This window comes from Giraffa tippelskirchi, chromosome 2 (genome assembly GCF_054371585.1).
Source record: "Giraffa tippelskirchi isolate mGirTip1 chromosome 2, T2T-mGirTip1v1.2.pri, whole genome shotgun sequence".
Taxonomy (NCBI): domain Eukaryota; kingdom Metazoa; phylum Chordata; class Mammalia; order Artiodactyla; family Giraffidae; genus Giraffa; species Giraffa tippelskirchi.
Genome location: NC_137276.1, coordinates 29,629,707 through 29,652,915, shown reverse-complemented (window position 1 = coordinate 29,652,915; position 23,209 = coordinate 29,629,707). Strand labels below are relative to the sequence as shown.

The 23,209-nt window shown below is 38.4% G+C and overlaps 1 protein-coding gene across 6 annotated transcripts in view; it reads right to left on the bottom strand.

The window, feature by feature from the left end:
• Window positions 1-260: 260 nt before the first annotated feature.
• CHUK (component of inhibitor of nuclear factor kappa B kinase complex) overlaps window positions 261-23,209 on the bottom strand; it is a 45,753-nt gene continuing 22,804 nt past the window's right edge. Inside the window, exons 12-22 of one of the 6 annotated variants that reach the window (XR_014070864.1) lie at window positions 22,569-22,692; window positions 22,014-22,165; window positions 20,336-20,397; window positions 18,969-19,078; window positions 17,391-17,440; window positions 5,049-5,145; window positions 4,610-4,757; window positions 3,956-4,074; window positions 3,129-3,362; window positions 2,083-2,182; window positions 261-1,401 (exon numbers count right to left, since the gene is read on the bottom strand). Coding sequence is in view for 3 of the 6 variants with exons in the window: in XM_081548534.1 (XP_081404660.1) it covers window positions 1,372-1,401; window positions 2,083-2,182; window positions 3,956-4,074; window positions 4,610-4,757; window positions 5,049-5,145; window positions 17,391-17,440; window positions 18,969-19,078; window positions 20,336-20,397; window positions 22,014-22,165; window positions 22,569-22,692 (992 nt within the window). In the remaining 3 variants the exon portion in view is untranslated. The remainder of the gene's footprint in view (window positions 1,402-2,082; window positions 2,183-3,128; window positions 3,363-3,955; window positions 4,075-4,609; window positions 4,758-5,048; window positions 5,146-17,390; window positions 17,441-18,968; window positions 19,079-20,335; window positions 20,398-22,013; window positions 22,166-22,568; window positions 22,693-23,209) is intronic. The other 5 variants (XR_014070866.1, XR_014070867.1, XM_081548534.1 and 2 more) reach the window with 5 other exon arrangements.

Genomic DNA, 23,209 nt, shown 5'->3' with positions numbered 1-23,209 from the left:
CAGCAGTTTTTAAGACATGGTATAAGCATAGTTTTTAGAAACAGATAGTGATGACAGGCCATCTCAGGAGAAAAGACTGTATTAAAGAAGCTACCCAATAGTGTCTTTACTGTTAAGTCTGTTTCATTCCTAAGTACACTAAAAGCCTGTTGTTATGTTACTCTGTGCTCCAACTCTGCTTCATGGAACCTTCACATTTTCTCAAAGCATGTTCAATTATTCTGCTACAATCTGATTTTAATGAATAGAGATTCAAAAAGTAATTTAAAAATTATTTAATACACAAAGTGAAAAACTGTCTAGAATACAAAAGCATTTCACATTTTTTAAACAAGTAACACCTTCTAAATTATTTAACAGCCGATAGATCCACAATCCTTTATCTGAAACCGTCTGCGGCCATGCCATCTTGAAGGCACCCAATCTCGTCTTGAAACCCTTGGGGCCAGATGCTTCAGAATTATGAAATTTTCAGATTTTAGAAAGGTAATTCAGTGCATATACCATGCTACATAAACCTCAGGCAGGGTCTGTGGCAGCACCCTTCCCCCAATCAATCAAATACAGTAATATTTCTGCAGTTCTCGTTGGATGTGCAAGCAGATGAATTTTGTCATCAATCTTATGAAAAATCTTGTTTTCAAAGATTTTTGGATTTTGGAATTACAGATAAGGAATGCAGATCTTTAAAAATTTGTATGACAAGACATGAAAGATTCCTTAAAAGACCCATTTTTACAAATGAAAACACAGATAAGCTTTCAAATACATTATAAATTAACAGACATCTCTTTGATATTATTAAATGTACATCTTAAATACATATACACATAGCACACTTAATAAGATTTGGAAGAATCAATTGGTATTAAAGGCACAAATGCACAATCCCTTTCATAGGAAAGGGATACAATCAAATGTGCAGTAAAATGGAAAATGGGATTAAACTCTTTTATGATGCTGGGAAGAGCACTGTTAAGTGCAACACAAGTACAACACAAGCAGTCTCTTCCACAGAAACAAAGGCAAACACTTTTTACTCAGAATGCGTGTTGAGATTTTCTTCTCTGTATACGTTATTTTGGCCTTATGCCCAAAAGTTAAATGTTGAAATAATCAGTTAAATAAGTAACATTTTACCAGGTTTGAAGACAAATGGATTTAAGTCCACTGACTCATAGAATTCTATCTGTTCAGAGGTTAAAATTACCCAGAGTCAAAATATTATGCTGTAAAATCATTTGGAGTTTCTGATCATTGTCATTTCTTCCATTGACTGACATTTGAAGAATGGTTTCATAGGAGAAAAACAAATGTCCAACATGTGCAGCAACAATTTCATAGGTTTCAGGAGAGTCACTAAGTGGCAAGTCATTCTGTTAACCAACTCCAATCAAGACTCTAAAACAGGCATGAAAAAGTTACCATTAGATGTTGACTCTAAGCGGTAGGAACATGGATGTTCATTTTCACAAGATTTCTGTTTATCTGGAGATTTTATAATCAAAAGTTGAAAAACCAGAAGTACAAATAAGTTACAATTAAAGAGTTTAGTTTACCTTAATTTCTACTAGCAAAAAAAAATTTCAAAGAGTTTTCAGATATTTGAAGCAAATAATGAAAGAGGAAATAACAAAGAATTAATATCAAGACTAAATATAGTAAAAGTTGATTCAGTAAATATTTTATTGTAGTTTCTCCAAGTTCTAACAAATCAATAATTCATAGTAATCAAATCTTCATAAAAACACTTCTGTTAATAACCATATTAACATTATTCATTTTGCACACAACAGTTACTATATTTGAATTACAGTACAAATTATGCCCCATCTTACTGGAGAAAACTGACTGCAGAAGCAAAAAAGTACAGACCATTTGATTTCAGTGGTCACACTGCAAAGAAAGATCACCATGAGTAAGGGAAGATGGGGAGTTGAGGTTAAGCATTCCTCAAATGCTCTTTCCTCTGAGTTCTATTCCCCAACTGAATCCCAAACACCAGATAAGTCCAGCATGGAAAGTTAAACCCTTTGTACCCAACACACTTAAAACACACATCCATATTCATATAAAACTTACCATCATACTGTTGCCCTGTTTTTCATTTGCTTCATGAATAATAGTGCTTAAATGGCCAAGACAGTTCAAATTTTCTTCTATCATTTGTGCTAAAGTCTCCCTGTGGAATGAAAGCAAAAGGGCATATGAATTTCCTCTACTTTCTGATCTTCAGGGTCAGGATGATACTGCTCTTCCTATACCACCACAACCCAGTAACCCAATGCAGCTGATTCCTGTTGTCTTCAGTTTGCTCAACCCTCCCACCCAGAGGTAGAGCCCTGTATGTTACTCCAGGCTGCTGCCTCTGCCCAGCTTTAATGATAAGGAGTCCACTATAATGCCAATCTGATTCTCCTCTGAAATATAAGTGGCACTTATATAAAACTTTTTCCCCCTGAAAATGCTCACTCGGGGAAAAAGAGATCCTGTGGCACAGCCAGATGAAAGATCTCTTTTTGTTTCTGAAACATTTCCTTTTCCTTACAAGTAGTAAAAACATCAGCATGCTTATTTCTGAGACACAAATGTAGGGGAAGAGATAGAAAAGATAAACTATCTTTTCTGCAAAGATCAGGGAAGGTGAAAAAAACTGTGGAAAATAAAGATGACAGCAATGAAAAAGAAAAGCAAGCTGATTTCTGAGGACAGCAGAAGAAAACTGTGACAGGGGAGCTGCCAAGAACCAAGAACTATCCTTGGAAATTTGAAGACAATCCTGAATCTGATTTCTATCTTCTATACTTTCCTCTTCCATATGGCCTCCATCCTTACCTTTATTCCTTGTGAATATATTTTTGCAAACAATCATAACCTCACACTGAAAATCACTTGTATAGAAGTAACATTTGCAACCATTTGCATTCTCTAATAAACCCAAATGCCTCTAATGAAAGCAAAAAGATATTAAACTTTATTTGCATCAATTCTGATTAGTGAAATATTTCCTAAAGTCCATATAACTAATTATAGTCTATGCTATTGCTGTAGATGTATTACATTGGGCCAAATGTATAATGACCCTAAAATATACTCTAGAACTTGCTTTCTTTAAGCAGATAAAATACCTGGTATCAGCTTGCCTTCCTGCCACGTGTTTTTCTCTCATTAAAGCAGAGTATAGAATGTGCAGCTGCTGACCTCCTGAGCAGTGATGTTACACGGCTGCACCTCTGCAAAACTAATTATGGGCAGAGCTTCCAGGAAATGCTGGTACTGTAGAGGTCTCCATGAGTTGTAAGAAAAGCGACAATACACAAGCTAGCAAAGAGCCACTGGCTCTGGATACGGCACATCTCATGCTGAGAAAAATAACAGAAATGGATAGTCATTCAGCTTTTAGCAGAAGAGTAGGGATTAAAAGAAAATATAGGACTTCAAACTTGAGTTGTTTCCAAAAACGATTTAGGGCACTGAAAAAAGTCTGATTTTAAGAATACTAAGTTATAAAATGAGTAGATTAAACTCAATACCATTAGAGCATTGATCAAAGGCCCTAAAATGACAACTGCAAAAAGATCGCATAAATTCTTAGAGATAAATGATAAATTTAGGAATAAAGTATGGCTAAAAGGTTTAATAAGTCAATAATAGATAAAGAACGTAGAACTTGGATTGAGCTAATAAGAAGTAACATTTGCTGAAGATTCACTTCCAAAGCATTTTATATATACTGTCTAGCTGAATTTTCATAGCACTTCCCATTTTACAGGTGAGGAAATGTGAACATTAAAACAGTCAAGTTAATTGTGTGGGGTTATTACAAAGGGACAATCAGGATTCAATCCTGGTCTATAAGGCAGTGAAGACTACGTCTTAATCACCTCACTCTACTGTCTCATTACCACCACTGCTCTTGAACACACAACTATCTATTGTAACAAAGTGAACCCACCCATCTTGAGGAGTTACCACGCATGACAGAGGATGTTCACGTTCTGCTGAAGTTGAGGGCAGCTGAGGGGTTACACCTTCTAGACTGGATCCTACAAGGGACCGAGCAGAACTCTGTGTCTGAAGGAAAAAAATAAAATTACAGGCAAGCACCTTCATGCATTCATATTCCTAAGACACATTTCTATTGCTACTTTTATGCACAACCAGAGTATTTCTGTACAAAACTATCTTCACTGTTACACACCCTACTAATTATCCTGTCCTGGACCTCTTTCTTCATTGACTAAAATCAGATGTATCCATCCTTCCATTCTACTTTAGTTGGAGAAAAAAACTCCAGTTGAACAAAGGGCTGGGTTTTCAAATTAGCCAGGCACATCTATCCCCAAGTTCAGCTGGGTGACCACAGTGGTCTAGGGTTGGGAGGAGTATAAAAACAGGAGACTGGAAAGGAGAAGAGAGAATGAAGGATGATCATGAAGTCCTACATCTGAATCACTAGTGAGACACCAGGCAAAGAACATGAGCTTCAACTCAACATAAAACACATATGTCTTCAAGAGGACAGCAATCATGCTGATAAAAAACGCTTTTGTAGGGAATACCAGCAAATTAGTGTCATATTAAATAACTCATATTAAAAATTACTTACACAAGCAATTTTAAGGAGATGCCATATTTCTTTCTGCCTCTTTCCCTGCATAAACATGACAGTATTGTCAGCTTCTTTGATGTTACTGAGAGCCATTTCCACCTTGGGCAGTAGATCAATAATCTTCTGCTTACAGCCCAACAACTTGCTGGAGAGGTAAAATCTGTGTCAGACACTTACATATCCCCCAAGACTGTACCCGATACTCCCAAACCCAGCTGGAGGAATGAGTCACAATCAACACAGATTTAGTGACTGATCTGCAAAGCAGTGCACACAGAGAGAACACTAAATGCATGCAGCTGTGGCTAAGCTCTGCAGCGTACTGCCAGTACTCTTCCTGGGTCTAGTATATTTACCAGAAAGGGGTATTACGTTTTAAAAGGAATCTGGCAAAAGTTCCCTGGCTTTTCAGTAGGAAATAAAACAATATTTCTACCTCAGATGACCAAACAGCTCCTTGAGAACCCGGTCCTGACTCTGCACAGTATGCACAATGATTTTCACCATCTCCGTGCTGTCGCTGTAGGAGTGATCTATAAAAGAACTCATTCAGTAGGTATAACCTCTCTTCTGCGTAAAACAAACCAGCCCCAAACAAAAAATTCCTAAAAATCTGAAACTAGTTTTAAATAATTAACATCTCCATTTAATTTCAAAACTAAATTAGTATAAAAGGTTTTAAGATTATATATCTATAAATAATCATATAACTAAAAACAAAGTCTGTCTTTGTGTGTATATAATGTATACATGAAAGTGAAAAGTGTTAGTTGCTCAGTCGTGTCTGACTCTGCAACCCCACGGCTCCTCTGTCCATGGGATTCTCCAGGCAAGAACACTGGAGTGGGTAGCCATTCCCTTCTCCAAGGGATCTTCCCAATTCTGGGATCAAACCTGGATGTCCTGCATTACAGGCAGATTCTTTACCATCTGAGTCATCAGGGAAGCCCCAGGTGGCAAGAATACACAGAACGACTATACAAAAAAAGTCTTCATGACCCAGAAAACCATGATATGTGGTCACTTACCTAGAACATCCTGGAATGTGAAGTCAAGTGGCCTTAGGAAGCATTACCAACAAGGCTAGTGGAGGTGATGGAATTCCAGCTGAGCTATTTAAAATCCTAAAAGATGCTGCTGCTAAAGTGCTGCATCAATATGCTAGCAAATTTGGAAAGCTCAGCAGTGACTGCAGAACTGGAATAGGTCAGTTTTCATTCCAATCACAAAGAAAGGCAATGCCTCAAATTATTGTATAATTGTGCTCATTTCACATGTTAGCAAGGTAATACTCAAAATCCTTCAAGCTAGGCTTCAACAATACATGAACTGAGAACTTCCATATGTAACAGTTGAATTTAGAAACGGCAGAGAGAACCAGAGATCAAATGGCAACATCCACTGATTCACAGAAAAAGCAAGGAAATTCCAAAAAAAATCTGCTTCGTTGACTATGCTAAAGCTTTTGACGGTGGATCACAATTGTGGAAAATTCTTCAAGAAATGAGAATATCAGACCATTACCTGTCTCCAGGCCAAGAAGCAACAGTTAGAACAGGACATGGAACAATGGACTGGTTCCAAATTGGGAAAGGAGTCAGGGCTGTATATTGTCACCCTGCTTATTTAACTTATATGGAGAGTACATCATGCAAAATGCCAGGATGGATGACTCACAAGCTGGAATCAAGATTGCCAGGAGAAGTATCAACAATCTCAGATATGCAGATGACACCACTCTAATGACAAAGCAAAGAGGAACTAAAGAGCCTCTGGATGAGGGTGAAAGCGGAAAGTGAAAAAGCTGACTTAAAACTCAATCCAGGAAGGGGAACACATGTAAACCCATGGCTGATTCATGTCAATGTATGGCAAAAACTATTACAATATTGTAAAGTAATTAGCCCCCAACTAAAATAAATAAATTTATTAAAAAAAAAAAAACAAAAACTCAACATTCAAAAAACTAAGATCATGGCATTCGGTACCATCACTTCATGGCAAATACATGAAGAAACAATGGAACAGTGACAGATTTTATTTTCACGGGCTCCAAAATCACTGTGGATGGTGACTGCACCCACGAAATTAAAAGATGCTTGCTCCTTGGAAGAAAAGCTATGACAAACCTAGACCTCAGAGTATTAAAAATCAGAGACATCACTTTTGCCAACAAAGGTCCATTATAGTCGAAGCTATGGTTTTTCCAGGAGTCACGTATGGATGTGAGAGTTGGACCATAAAGAAGGCTGAGCACTGAAGAATTGATGCTTTTGAATTGTGGTGCTGGAGAAGACTCTTGAGAATCCTTTGGATAGCAAGGAGATGAAACCAGGCAATCCTAAAGGAAATCAACCCTGAATATTCATTGGAAAGACTAATGTTGAAGCTCCAATACTTTGGTCATCTGACGCGAAGAACTGACTCATTGGAAAAGACCCTGATGCTGGGAAAGTTTGAAAGCAGCAGGAAAAGGGGGCGACAGAAGATGAGATGGTTGGATGGCATCACTGACTCAACAGACATGAGTTTGAGCAAACTCCGGGAGATAGTGAAAGACAGGGAAGCCTGGTGTGAGGCACTCCATGGGGTCACAGAGAGTCGGACAGGACTTAGCGACTGAACAACAACAATGCATACATAGATTTATCACTGTATATTCAAAGACATTGTATCTTCTCTGTTTTGAGAAGAATTACCTTGGCTAATCAAGCCCCAGACATATATGCAGCTTTCTGGACAAGAGATCAATTTTTCTTAGATGACTAACATAATTTATGTAGAAGCAGTATGACAACTCATCAAACTTTCACTGACTCAAAGGAGTTCCAGCTAGATTGCTTGAAATTTCATGTTTATCCATCTGTTTATACCCATGAAAACACTGTAAAAAGCTGATCAACTTAAGCCAAATGTGATGCATAAAAGAACCTGCAGACATCTTGAAAGTTCAGTTTGAGGGCAGTATGACATCTCCAAGTAAACTGGCAGATTACAAAGATCCTAAAATGGGATGGTGGTGGGATGGTGGTCACAGTGAGTTCTACCATTATAGGAGATGCCATCTCATTTAAAAAGCAAACCCAAAAACTAGCATTAACTGTTATGTTTCAGAAAATGGCTATTTAAGTTTTAAAAACTTGGAAGTTTGGTCATGGATCATGCTGGCATTTCCCCAGACAATAATTAATCTTGAATGCAAAAATAATAATATTATTATATGTTATTATCTACTTACAGTTTTCTCATTTAATACTCACAGGAGTCCCAAGAAATGGCTACTGATGCTACCCACATTTTACTATGAAAAGAATATCAAGAGACCTTTAAAAAGTTGTGTCCTGTGTTAGCACTGTGAAGACCTCCCCGAGTACTCAGCTTTAGTCCCCACACATCTTTTTCTCTGTCTCTCCCTCAAAAACAACCAAAGACAGAGACTCCCAAAAGGCTTCTCTCCAAACAGCACTTATTAATAAATCCCATAGATCAAGCCCGACAGCTCTGCCATACAACTATATGGCATATAGCTCTTTCAGATGGTCAACGACCTCAGAACTTTAACCTACTCCAACATAAATCATGGGGAAAGTTGGTTTTCACCATTTGTAGCTGAACAAGAATCTCAAGTCAACTCTGAACTGGAAAAAGACAACAAAGACCATATACCTAAAGTGTGATTATATTAGCCCCAACAATAGACAAAACTTCTTGTCACAACTTGTTTGTCACTTGAGGTGACTATCAGTTCTTTGGATAAATTTGGATAGCAAATTTATTTCTAGGCCCTGTGATATGCTGATACCTGTGACTACTGCAAAGATTTTGTAAGAATAACCCAAACAAATTTTATCAATGACTGTGGAAAGTTAATTTGACTGAGTCAATGGATGGAATTTTATATATCTTCATCTACAATATCTGATTCATTGGTCAGAGGAAAGGAAAGTCGTTCAGTCGTGTCCGACTCTTTGCGACCCCGTGGACTGTAGCCTGCCAGGCTCCTCCGTCCATGGGATTCTCCAGGCAAGAATACTGGAGTGGTTTGCCATTTCCTTCTCCAGGGGATCTTCCCGACCCAGGGATCAAACCCAGGTCTCCCGCATTGGAGGCAGACGCTTTAACCTCTGAGCCACCAGGGAAGTCCAGAAGATGGAGAGTAATGATTAAAGGAAACAGATTAACAGATTAAAGGAAAAAAGTTAGCCTTGCTCTATTTGAAATCTTAAATTTCAATATTTTACTCTAACTTCTATCATTTTTTTGGTCATTATTTTCAACTTTTCTGTCCCCTTATTGTCAGCAACATCCTAACCCTAGATCAGTCTAACCACCTGCTCTATCAGTTTTCTGTATCCAAGCTACTAAACATTACCATCAAAACAATTATACTTTCATTCTCTCTGCTGTCCTAACTAATTCAAAGGTTTTCACTTCTGCTCTGGATTCTTAATAAATGTCCTGGACCAGCAACATCTGCCACTGTACACAACAGCTTTCAAAAGCATACTCGTTTAGCATATTCCTTAAATCTATGATGTCATATCTCTTCTATTACAGTTAAAACAACATCTTACTTTGGGATAGGAGGCTGTAAAGCAGTAAGAGTCTCACCTTTCACTCCCTATACCCACAGAAGTGTCTGTATCCACACACATCTCCCTCTCTAAGATCAGAAGCAACAAGCCCAACCTCTCCCACTATTCTGTGCAGTCAGCCCTTCAAAGTTGTTTAGAGACTTCCCTCTCCACAGGCTTTTGGCCCCAAGCACATAAACAAGCTTAAGTCTTTCTTCTGAAAATTGATTTCCCTTCATTCTTCAACCTCTCTGAACTGCTCATCTCTCTTCATTCCTTAACAGCCAAGCTTCAGGAAAGAATAGCCTGGATAACCAGGTTTCAAACTTACTGGTCTCAGGACACCTACACTCAAAAATCCTTAAGAACCCCAGGGTTTTTTAGGAATTAAACTGAGAAATATAAAAATATTTATTCATTAAAAATAATATAAGCTCATTATTAAAACATTTTAATCCAAAAAAACTGTATTTTCCTCAAAAAATTTAGTGCGAGTATTGGCATTATTTTACATTTTTGCAAATCTTTTTAATAACACCACCAATCTTATCAGAAAAGTATTTAAGTATTGAGAAGCTGACAAATTTTGGATGATGGATAGAAGTTTTCCTACATAATAATTTTTTGCTTGAAACATGGAATTTTATCATTGACAACTAATATTGTTGTTTTTTTATCCTTCAAGTGACAGTCATGCTCCATTAAGTTTTAGAAAATATCTGCCACATACCCAAATCTGAAGAACCACAGTTTATCTGATGATCATTGTTCCAAGTAAAAATGGTGTTCCGTTAAAGAGGCTGGTCCACAAGCAATGTCAACAATTGCTGATGTGGTTTTCCTTTGGACAACCGTCATACCTCAGGAGGGCTTCCCTCATAGCTCAGTTGGTAAAGAATCTGCTTGCAAAGCAGGAGACCCCGGTTCGATTCCTGGGTCGGGAAGATCCCCTGGAGAAGGGATAGGCTACCCACTCCAGTATTCTTGGGATTCCCTGTGGCTCAGCTGGTGAAGAATCCGCCTGCAGTGCGGAAGACCTGGGTTTGATCCCTGGGTTGGGAAGATCCCCTGGGGAAGGAGAAGGCTACCCACTCCAGTATTCTGGCCTGGAGAATTCCATGGACTGTATAGTCCATGGGGTCACAAAGAGTCGGACATGACTGAGTGACTTTCACTTTCATACCTCAGCATGTAACAGAAGCACTTTATGAGTGCTTTCCATTTTGTCACAGAGAATATTAAAAAGACATATACCCAAGGGTTGAGATTTCTTTAGAATTTTGACTGCCTTATCAAGGACACTCTTAAATGAAACTGGCATTTTTTTAAAAAAAAACTATGAACCCACATTGGTGAAAATCAGTGACTACTAGCATACTTTGGTGCTAGTGCCTTCATTCATGCTAAGCAAAGTGCAAGCTGTTTACCCACCAACGTTTTTGCAGCATCAGTGAAAATGTCAACATAGTAAAAGAGGCAAATAACATTCTAGTATTGTGAAAACAGTTTTGACTTCACTGACTCCTCTTAAAAGGATCCCTTGCAGATTCTCAGGGGTTCATGAGCTACACTTTTGAGAACTGCTGATCTAGACTGACTTCTCCATTTCCTCCTATCCCACTCCCTCCTCAGCCCACTACAATCTAATTCTGTTCCCAAAAGGCCATTATTTTACCAAGATCACCAATGATGTCCAAACTACCAAGTCCGATGGATATTTTCATTATCATTTTTATTACCCACATCTCTAGCATTTCACCCTGATCACTTTCTTCTTGAAACTCTCTGTCCTATTCCCATATCATTCCTGCTACATATTCAAGTCACTCCTCAATCTTTTTTGTACGCTCTTCTGCTTCTAGCCATTTCTTGAATGTTGGTATTCTCTAGGTGCATCCTTGGTTTTCTTATTCAACATATTTATACAAGATGATCACTTTATTCCTATGGCTAATTACTCTCAAACCAGCTAAATATCTAGTCTGGACTTCTCCACTAAATCCATATGTCCAATACATTCATACATATGTACATACAATACACATGTATATATGTATATGTATGTGTGTTTATATATACATACACACATATATACTACTGTCCACCTTATTTAAATGTTCCACTGACACCTTAACATCAACATGTACAAAAATGAACCCATGTTCTTTTCCCATTAAGCCTGTCATCTTTCCTATACTTCCTATCATGGTGAGTGGTCCTCACCCACTAGAACTGGGTGCTAAGAGCACCCAACTGCTCTAGCCAGAAACTTGGCAGGCATCCATGACTCTCTGTCCCATCTCCTTCCACCCATATCCAATCCATTACCCAATATTATCAGTTCTACTTCCTAAATCTCTCTCTTGCCTTTATTCTCCTTCTCTTCACTGCCACTCCCCACTGCCACAGTTCAGGCTCTCTGCTTTAGTTCATGTCCTACCTTATTCTGTACCACAATTACTCAACAACCTCATAACTGATGAATGTCTCTAACCCAGCCACACTCTAATCCATTATCCACAATGCTACCAATGCAGTATTTCTAAAATGCTAATCTGATTATGCCATTCTCCTGATTATATCTTTTTAGGGTTTCTCTTTGCCATCATGATGAAATCCAAAACTGTTACTATAACATGCCAGATCCTTTGTGATCCAGTCACTTTTCTCCTTCTGAAACTCTATAATCCAGTCACAATACACTTCCGCAAACATGCTAACTGCTACATGTATGTGTCTTTATCTATTGTACTTGCATATATAAGAGCCTACCTTCTTTCACCAAGCTACCTCTACTTATCCTTTAAGGCTCATCTCAGATGTCGTCTCCTGCAGGAAACCTCCTCTAACCAACCATGACTCCCAATCAGGGTTAGATGCCTATTGTATACATATCTCACACATGTTTGTAGAAATTAACTGAACAAATTCCACTACAATAAACACCAATGTAGAGGAGATTTTTTTTATTTGTTACATACTATTTAAGATTTGCATGTGTTTATAAATTTTAAGGTGTAAAAGTTACGGTATTGTTTATTTGTTTTTACAATTTCAGTATAAAAGAAATCAGGGCACAGACTTCACCTTTTAGTTCTTCCCTAATCCTTCAAAACAGATCAGTTTTTAACTGAAGGATAATATCTTGCACATACATAATAATCTATAGTTTTCAGGCACTTTCACAAACATCCTGTCAAATATAAAGCCATATATAGTTACTGAGTTAGGAAAATTAGATTCCTACCCCATTTTGCAGAAAAGGGAAATGAGATACAAGGAAAAAAAGTTATTTGCTCAATAAAGTGCCCAATTGAGAATTGCTGCTGCTGCTAAGTCGCTTCAGTCGTGTCCGACTCTGTGCGACCCCATAGACGGCAGCCCACCAGGCTCCGCCATCCCTGGGATTCTCCAGGCAAGAATACTGGAGTGGGTTGCCATTTCCTTCTCCAGTGCATGAAAGAGAAAAGTGAAAGTGAAGTCGCTCAGTCGTGTCCGACTCTCAGCGACCCCCTGGACTGTAGCCTACCAGGCTCCTGCGTCCATGGGATTTTCCAGGCAAGAGTACTGGAGTGGGGTGCCATTGCCTTCTCCGAATTGAGAATTAAAGCCACCTAATTCTCAATCGGGGTGCTTCCCTGGTGGCTGAGCTGTAAAGAATTCTCCAGTAATGCAGGAGACTTAGGAGACATGGGTTCAATCCCTGGGTTGGAAGATCCCCTGGAGGAGGAAATGGCAACCCAGTCCAGTATTCATTCTGGAAAAATCCCACGAAGAAAGGAACATGGTGGGCTACAGTCTGTGGGGTCAAAAAGAGTTGGACACGACTGAACACGCATGCAATTCTCAATCCAGTGCACTTTCCATCAGAACATGCTCTGTATTCAGCAGATGTTCAACAGAAATAAACAGTTTTGTCAATGAAATAAGCAACCAGTGACCAGGTGCAGAGGAAGGCATCATTTTCAAAGTACACTGTTTTGGCCTAGCATATGGGCATCCCTCTAACCATTCCACCTCTGAACCCAAAGCCTCAAATTCTTTCCAATCTCTTCAATTTTAAGCAGCATTTCTTTTTTTTTTTTACATCTTTCCACACATTTTCTTGCTTCCTCTTTCCCTTATTCCAAGTTTCTTTTTTCTCTTTCATTCCTTCCTTTCACTTCCCTTTAAAATTTTCTCTATTTCAAAATAAACAAGTGGGACCTAATTAAACTTAAAAGCTTTTGCACAGCAAAGGAAATTATAAACAAGGTGAAAAGACAACCTTCAGAATGGGAAAAAGTAATAGCAAATGAAACAACTGACAAAGGACTAATTTCAAAAATATACAAGCAGCTCATACAAGTCAATACTAGAAAAACAAACAACCTAATCAAAAAATGGGCAAAAGACTTAGAGAGACATTTCTCCAAAGAAGACATACAGATGGCTAATAAACACATGAAAAGATGCTCAACATCACTCATTATTAGAGAAATGCAAATCAAAACTTCAATGAGATATCACCTCACACTGGTCAGAATGGCCATCATCAAAAAATCGACAAAGAATAAATGCTGGAGAGGGTGTGGAGAAAAGGGAACCCCCTTGCACTACTGGTGGGAATGCAAATTGAAACAGCCACTATGGAGAACAGTATGGAGATTCCTTATAAAACTAGGAATAAAACCACCATATGACCCAGCAATTCCACTACTAGGCATGTACCCTGAGGAAATCAAAATTGAAAAAAGACACATGTAACCCATGTTACATGTAATCACATGATAGTACATGTTACATGTAATCATATGCTAGTAAAGTAATGCTCAAAATTCTCCAAGCCAGGCTTCAGCAATATGTGAACCGTGAACTTCCAGATGTTCAAGCCAGTTTTAGAAAAGGCAGAGGAACCAGAGATCAAATTGCCAATATCCGCTGGATCATCGAAAAAGCAAGACAGTATCAGAAAAACATCTATTTCTGCTTTATTGACTATGCCAAAGCCTTTGACTGTATGGATCACAATAAACTGTGGAAAATTCTGAAAGAGATGGGAATATCAGACCACTTGACCTGTCTCTTGAGAAACCTGTATGCAGGTCAGGAAGCAACAGTTAGAACTGGACATGGAACAACAGACTGGTTCCAAACAGGAAAAGGAGTACGTCAAGGCTGTATATTGTCACCCTACTTATTTACCTTATATGCAGAGTACATCATGAGAAACGCTGGGCTGGAAGAAACACAAGCTGGAATCAAGATTGCCCGGGAGAAATATCAATCACCTCAGATATGCAGATGACACCACCCTTATGGCAGAAAGTGAAGAAGAACTAAGGAGCCTCTTGATGAAAGTGAAAGAGGAGAGTGAAAAAGTTGGCTTAAAGCTCAACGTTCAGAAAACTAAGATCATGGCATCTGGTCCCATCACTTCATGGGAAATAGATGGGGAAACAGTGGCAACAGTGTCAGACTTGATTTTTTTGGGCTCCAAAATCACTGCTGATGGTGATTGCAGCCATGAAATTAAAAGACGCTTACTCCTTGGAAGGAAGGTTATGGCCAACCTAGATAGCATATTTAAAAGCAGAGACATTAATTTGCCAACAAAAGCCCATCTAGTTAAGGCTATGGTTTTTCCAGTAGTCATGTATGGATCTGAGAGTTGGACAGTGAAGAAAGCTGAGCGCCGCAGAATTGATGCTTTTGAACTGTGGTGTTGGAGAAGACTCTTGAGAGTCCCTTGGACTGCAAGAAGATCCAATCAATCCATCCTAAAGGAGATCAGTCCTGGGTGTTCATTGGAAGGACTGATGTTGAAGCTGAAACTCCAATACTTTGGCCACCTCATGTGAAGAGTTGACTCGTTGGAAAAGACCCTAATGCTGGGTAGGATTGGGGGCAGGAGGAGAAGGGGACGACAGAGGATGAGATGGTTGGATGGCATCACTGACTTGATGGACATGGGTTTGGGTAGACTCCGGGAATTGGTGATGGACAGAGAGGCCTGGCGTGCTGCAATTCATGGGGTCGCAAAGAGTCGGACACGACTGAGTGACTGAACTGAACTGAACCCATGTTCATTGCAGCTCTATTTATAATAGCTAGGACATAGAAGCAACCCAACATCCATTGACAGATGAATGGATAAAGAAGCTGTGGTATATGTATATACAATGGAATATTACTCAGCGATAAAAAGGAACACATTCAAGTCAGTCCCAATGAGGTAGATGAACCTAGAGCCCATTATACACAGTGAAGTAAGCCAGAAAGAGAAAAACAATTATTATACACTAACACATATATCTACTTCTGCTTTATTGACTATGCCAAAGCCTTTGACTGTGTGGATCAAAACAAACTGTGGAAAATTCTGAAAGAGATGGGAATACTAGACCACCTTACCTCCCTCTTGAGAAATCTATATGCAGGTCAAGCAGCAACAGTTAGAACTGGACATAGAACGACAGACTGGTTCCAAATCAGGAAAGGAGTACATCAAGGCTGTATATTGTCACCCTACTTATTTAACTTATGTGCAGAGTACATCATGAGAAACACTGGGCTGGATGAAGCACAAGCTAGAATCAAGACTGCCAGGAGAAATATCAATAACTTCAGATATGCAAATGATACCACCCTTACGGCAAAAAGCGAAGAAGAACTAAAGAGCCTCTTGATGAAAGTGAAAGAGGAGAGTGAAAAAGTTGGCTTAAAACTCAGCATTCAGGAAACTAAGATCATGGCATCTGGTCCCATCACTTCATGGCAAATAGATGGGGAAACAATGGAAACAGTGACAGACTTTATTTTTGGGGGCTCCAAAATCACTGCAGATGGTAACTGCAGCCATGAAATTAAAAGATAGTTGCTCCCTGGAAGAAAAGTTATGACCAACCTAGACAGCTTATTAAAAAGCAGAGACATTACTTTGCCGACAAAGGTCCATCTAGTCAAAGCTATGGTTTTTCCAGTAGTCATGTACAGATGTGAGAGTTGGACTATAAAGAAAGCTGAGAGCCGAAGAATTGATGCTTTTGAACTGTGGTGTTGGAGAAGACTCTTGAGAGTCCCTTGGACAGCAAGGAGATCAACCAGTCCATCCTAAAGGAAATCAGTCATTGGGAGGACTGATGCTGAAGCTGAAACTCTAATACTTTGGCCACCTGATGTGAAGAATTGACTCATTTGAAAAGACCCTGATGCTGGGAAAGATTCAAGGCAGGAGGAGAAGGGGACGACAGAGGATGAGATGGTTGGACGGCATCACTGACTCAATGGACAGGAGTTTGAGTAAACTCCAGGAGTTAGTGATGGACAGGGAGGCCTGGCGTGCTGCAGTCCATGGTGTCACAAAGAGTCGGACACGACTGAGTGACTGAATTGAACTGAACACATATATACGGAATCTAAAAAGATGGTACTGAAAAACCTATTTGCAAAGCAGCAATGGAGACACAGACATTATGAACAGACTTATGGAGATGGGTAGAGTAGGGGGCAGTGCGGAGGAGAGGGTGGGAGGTATGGAGAGAGTAACATGGAAACATACATTACCATATGTAAAATAGATAACCTATGGGAATTTGCTGTATGACTCAGGAACTCAAACCAGAGCTCAGTAACAACCTAGAGGGGCGGGATGGGGAGGGAGGTGGGAGGGATGTTCAAGTGGGAGGGGACATGGGTAAGCCTATGGCTGTTTCATGTTAATGTTTGGTAGAAACCAATGGAATACTGTAAAGCAATTATCCTTCAATTAAAAATAAATATATTAAAAAAATTTTTTTCTATTTCAAACGTTATTACTTTGCCTTCCTAATTTCTTAAATTCTCACAGACTTAAATGCTGTTGTACCATAAACATCTCAATGTGAAGCTGAAGTGTTAGTCGCTCAGTCACTTCCAGCTCTTTGCCATCCCATGGACTGTAGCCTGCCAGGCTCCTCTGTCCATGGAATTCTCCAGGCAAGATACTGGAGTAGTTTGCCATTCCCTTCTCCAGGGGAACTTCCTGACCCAGGGACTGAACCCAGGTCTCCTGCATTGCAGGCAGATTCTTTACCAACTGAGCCACTAGGGAAGCCCCTAAATATCGCAATGGCAATACCAAAACTGGAATTTATTCTGCAGCTTGCTTAAAATCCAGTTTCACAGATTTGTTAAGCTAGTGATGGTTTCCTAAAATGCCTTTGTGTACTGTGAAAGTGTCTTACCTGAAGGTCTGTGCTTTAACTGCTTATATAGATCAATTGCGCGCTGTTCCCTATGAAAGAAAAAACATGTTTCTAAATGTGAAGATAGTTTAATGACTTTAATAATTTTCAACCTGAAATGAACAATATTATTTGAATAGAGTAATGATCCCATTTTCAAGTAATTACATATTGCCAACGAATATTTTACAGGGTGTTTCACTGGGTAATAAGCAAGATCTTAAGATGCAAAGTTTAACATACTAAGTATCTGCTCTGATGTACCATCACTTATATAGTATCTCTGCACCAGAAACACTTAAATGGGAAAAAATTGTGTCCTGTGATTAAAGAAAAAAAATCTGAAGTTTCTACTCTAAACACTTAGGAAGTTAACCTTATTTAGGGAATTTAATAAATGATACCTTCCTTAAACCAGAAGTGTGGTAAGTAGGGAAATAGTTTGCAACTTAAAATACTTGAAAAATTATTAAAATTCACATGAAAAGATGCTTCGATTTAAAAAGCAAAGGTCAACTGGGAATAGAACTGCCATACGACCCAGCAATCCCACTGCTGGGCATACACACCGAGGAAACCAGAATTGAAAGAGACACGTGTACCCCAATGTTCATCGCAGCACTGTTTACAATAGCCAGGACATGGAAGCAACCTAGATGTCCATCAGCAGACGAATGGATAAGGAAGCTGTGGTACATATACACGATGGAATATTACTCAGCCATTAAAAAAAATACATTTGAATCGGTTCTATTGAGATGGATGAAACTGGAGCCCATTATACAGAGTGAAGTAAGCCAGAAAGAAAAACAACAATACAGTATACTAATGCATATATATGGAATTTGAAAGATGGTAACGATAACCCTATATGCGAGACAGAATAAGAGACACAGATGCATAGAACAATTTTATGGACTCTGAGGGAGAAGGTGAGGGTGGGATGTTCTGGGAGAATATCATTGAAACATGTATATTATCATATGTGAAACAGAACACCATTCCATGTTCGATGCATGAGACAAATGCTCAGGGCCGGGGCAATGGGATGACCCAGAGGGATGGGATGGGGAGGGAAGTGGGAGGGGGGTCCAGGAAGGGGAACACATGTAAACCCATGGCTGATTCACGTCAATGTATGGCAAAAACTACTACAATATTGTAAAGTAATTAGCCCCCAACTAAAATAAATAAATTTATTTAAAAAAATAAAATAAAATAAAATAAAAAGCAAAGGTCATGGAAAAGAATTTGAAAAGGAACAGGTGTATATATATGGCTGAGTCCCTTTGCTATATACTTGAAACTATCACAACATTGTTAATCAACTATAATGTAACCCCAATATAAAATAAAAAGTTTTTAAAAAATAAATAAATAGCAAACGTCAACCCAAGAATTACTGCCAAAATTTCCTGTGATTAGGAAAGAACTTCCTTTTTAAATATGATGCCAATGTATTTGTGGAAAGAAAAACTGTAGAAAAGAACCACATATAATCTTCCAGAATACAATGAAAGAATAATCTGCTACCAAAAATTACCGACACCAACACTAACAACATGACTTCACCCTTACAGAGATTCCATCAAGTCTCCCTGACGTCGTCCGTAGGGGCTCTTCTGTAGCTCCATGATTTCAGTGTGCAGGGACATGATCTGATCCTCCAGGTATCCAATGACACCCACCTAAAATATGATGAAACACAAAAGAAATGACAGGCTCACGAACACACAAAACAAGGAACTCAGAGAATGACTTCTTACAGTAAGAGAACAAACTGATTTAATGTAAAACACCGATTTTGTTCAAGCCTTTTTGTCTCTCAGATTATGACATGTAACTTTCACATGAGAACCAACTTATTTCAGGCTTCTCTCCTGACAACAGTACATTACTAGCATTTTCTTTCTCCTCCTGAGAAGGAAAAAGACAAAAGTACCACTAATAAGAAAAAGTGACCATCAATACCACTGCATCTCAGTTCTATGATTTTCAGTGTCTCTTGTTCCCAACTTGAATAAGGATGAAGAAAGATAAAGACACTGGATTTCCCAACCCAGGATACCAACTGCCACACTCATTCCTCAGGAAGTGCTGGCATCAAGGAGAGCAACAATTTAATGGGACCACAGACAGATGTACCAGGTAAAGAAGGAATCTGCCACCTAGAGTGTGACCATAAAAAATTTATTGTCCAAACCAGCATAATTTTGAGAGTATTATTGATAATAAGGGCTTCCCTGATAGCTAAGTTGGTAAAGAATCTGCCTGCAATGCAGGAGACCCTGGTTCAATTCCTGGGTCGGGAAAATCCCCCGGAGAAGAACTGGGTTACCCACTCCAGAATTGTTGGGCTTCCCTTGTGGCTCAGCTGGTAAAGAATCCTCCTGCAATGTGGGAGACCTGGGTTCAATTCCTGTGTTGCCAAGATCCCCTAGAGAAGGGAAAGGCTACCCACTCCAGTATTCTGGCCTGGAGAATTCCATGGACTGTATAGTCCAGGGGTCGCAAAGAGTCAGACACAACTGAGCGTTTTTCACTTAACTAACTTAACTAATTGATAATTAAGGCAAGAGAGGTAAACTGAAACTGTCCCAGGTAAACCAGGATGTCCAGCCGTCCTATCAAAACCAATCTTAAAAATAACAGTGATAACCACCATTTATTAGTCACTCCCACTTAAATCTGTATAACCCCACTAAAAAGGGTACAGTCCCCATAATATAACATGGAAACTGAAGCATAGTGAGGCTGCATTTTAGTCTCATTTACCCAAAGCTCTTATTTTTATCCACTGTGGTACTTCCCTCTATATACACATACTAGGTATCTGTCTGATATTCAGGAATGATATGAGAAATACTCTACAAACCAAAACCAAAGAATTTCTAAGGGAGACCTCAGGAGTTAATAAGCACACAGAATGAGCTCAGTGATTTTACCTCAGCATAGTGGATAGCCTTTTCTTCCATTTCTTTCCATGCTTTTAACATTTTTTCTGAGGCTAAAAAAAAAGTCTTAATTGGTTATCTCAGAAATAGTCAAAGGTTTAATTATTGACTTACCCATCTCCTTACCATATCAACATCAAAAACAGAGTTATGAGTTGAATTGTTCCCCCAAAAGACAGTGGAGCCCTAACTCTGTACTTCAGAATTTGACCTTATTTGGAAATAGCGTCAGGTGCAATTAGCTAAATTAAGGTTAAGTCTTAATCCAGTATGACTAGTGTCCTTTTAAGAAAAGAAGAAACACAGCAACAGACATATGAACGGGAAAGCTCCATTTCACAACAGAGGCAGAGACTAAAGTGCTACAGCTGCAAGCCAAGGAATGTCAAGGATTGCTGGCAAAGTACCAGAAGAATCTAAGGAAGGATTCTTCTCCATAGATTTCAGAGACAGCATGGCCCTGACAACACATTGATTTTGGACTTTAAGCCTCTGAAACTGTGAGATAATAAATTTCCATTGTTTTAAGCCACCCAGTTCATAGCAATTTGTTATGGCAACCCTGGGAAACTAATACAGATGACTTTCTCTTTGAAAAAAAAAAGAAAAAAAAATTTAAAGTAATACATGAACATGATATTTAAAAAAAATCAAACACTATATAGGGATATAAAAAGTCTCCTCCCCTCCACTCTCCACCTTCTGCGATCCCAGTGTTAATCATTTCTTACAGAGTCGCATCTCCTTTTCTCTCATAAATAGAATCATCTATATATACTTTTCCTTCCTTACTTTTTTCTCCAACTTAAAACATTGCTGCCTTAAAGATCAAGTTATCTTTTAATATCAGCACACATAGGTCTACCTCACTCTTTTTAAACAGTAGTCTAAGATATACAACTTAACAAGATAAGTCAAAGTCAAAGATAACCTGATGAAATAACTATGTTTTGCCATTCATCAGAATGCCTATAATACACAAACAGAAATAAAACATCAATCATAGAACCAGCTTTGGTGAGAAAACTTATTTACCCAGCTGGACAATGTTGATCATTTAATTCTGAAATACACACACCTTGCTCAAGATAAGTATACAAACAGAAGTGCTGAAGGCAACTCTTTTGGTTTATTATTTGAATTTTAACTCTGCTTTTTACATTTCCTTAGTACATCTGAAGGGAGATAAGCTTAGAATTAAATACCAAAAAATTGGAGGCTATGTACAATAAAAAACAGCGGGACTCCACAGTAGGTTGTTTAGAAATTTAAAAAAAAAACACCTGGAATTGCTTGTATCATTATTTATAGAAAGATAAGTAATTTAAGACTTCCCAGGCTAAGAAGTCACCCTAATATAGACTTTGTATCTATTTTTTAAATGAAGTTTGACAATCAAATTCTTAAATCATTTTGTATTTTTCTAAAGGTGAACAATTTTAGTCCAATTGTGGGGGTAAGGGGTGGGCAGATTAAAGCTGCTCAACTAAAGATTAAAAAAAAAAAAACTAATATTCAAACCAAATACGGTTTACAATGATTTGAGATGTCCTATCTTTTGTTCTAATACGAATGCAAGTGAAACAACTGGCTAACAGGTAAGAAGGTAACATAGCAGATGGCTTCAAGAGACAAGACACTTGTTTCAAATACATTATCCAACACTTACATATCCCGTAAGTCATCTGCTCACTATATCTTTCCAAGTCGAGCTGAATGCTTTTGTGAAAAAACTCCAATTTAGCTTTCAGTTGCTGAGATGCTGAGATCAAAGTATTCTTCATTTTTGTCAAGTTAGTATTGTATCTAAGAAGACTTAACCTAAATCACAGCAAGAAAAAAACAAGATATAAGCATTTTAGAAACATTGGACAAAAGTTTAAAAACTCAAACTGCCATAAGCCCAAAGTCTATGTTTCTATTATCAATCTATGAGAAATAGCTGATCTCTAGAATCTGATCTCTCAAGAATTTCTGCTTGTGATACTCTACGATAAAACAATCTTCTTATACTAGGACCATTTAGGAACTACTGTCAGTCTATTGCAACTGGATGGTTTCAGATGCTAATAAGAATTCTACAAGTCTGATCAGAATATTACATCGCAAATTGGCACAGTAACATATTTTTGCATGGGATACTGACTAGTGAAAAGTAGCAAAATTTAATTCTTGAGCATGAATGCACATGACACTGTGCCTATAAGCAAGAGACTTCACTTACATGGCTGCTCTCTGTCCCTGAAAGAGCCTGCTGTAGTCTTCTTTCAGCCCAGACACATAGTGTACTGCTTCAGCCCATACTTTACGCAGCTGGATAATTGGAAGCTGTATTTTGCTGTCCTGTACTATGTGTAAGAAGATGGGGGAAAGGAGAGGGAAATTACTTTTTAAGATTCTAGAGTTCATTGATTATTCTTTGTGATTTTCTGTTCATACAGATAGCATTCCTATAGATGTTCGAAACCAGATGCTAGAAAGAACCACTTGTTATACCTCCATTCAGTCAGTGTAAATTTATTGAAAACCTGCACATGTACTTGAGCCCTGCTCCAGATACAGGGGGAAATAAAAATGAAGACATAATTACTACATAATCACAAAGCTTACAATTATTCCTGTATCTTTTTCTTCCTTGTTTCTCTCCAAACTGGAATTCTCTTTTTTTTCCCTCTCTAATAATCCAAATTCTTTATTCCTTTGAAGTTCTAAACTAAGTCCCAAGTACTCCACAATCTGCTATAGTCTTTTTTGCTTCTGAATAACTAATTTCATCTCTTGAACTACCAACCCAGCTTCAGAAAAACACACTGGGTAAACAGTAGTTTAGTAAGATATGCCTTTCTCAATATAAGACTTATGAAA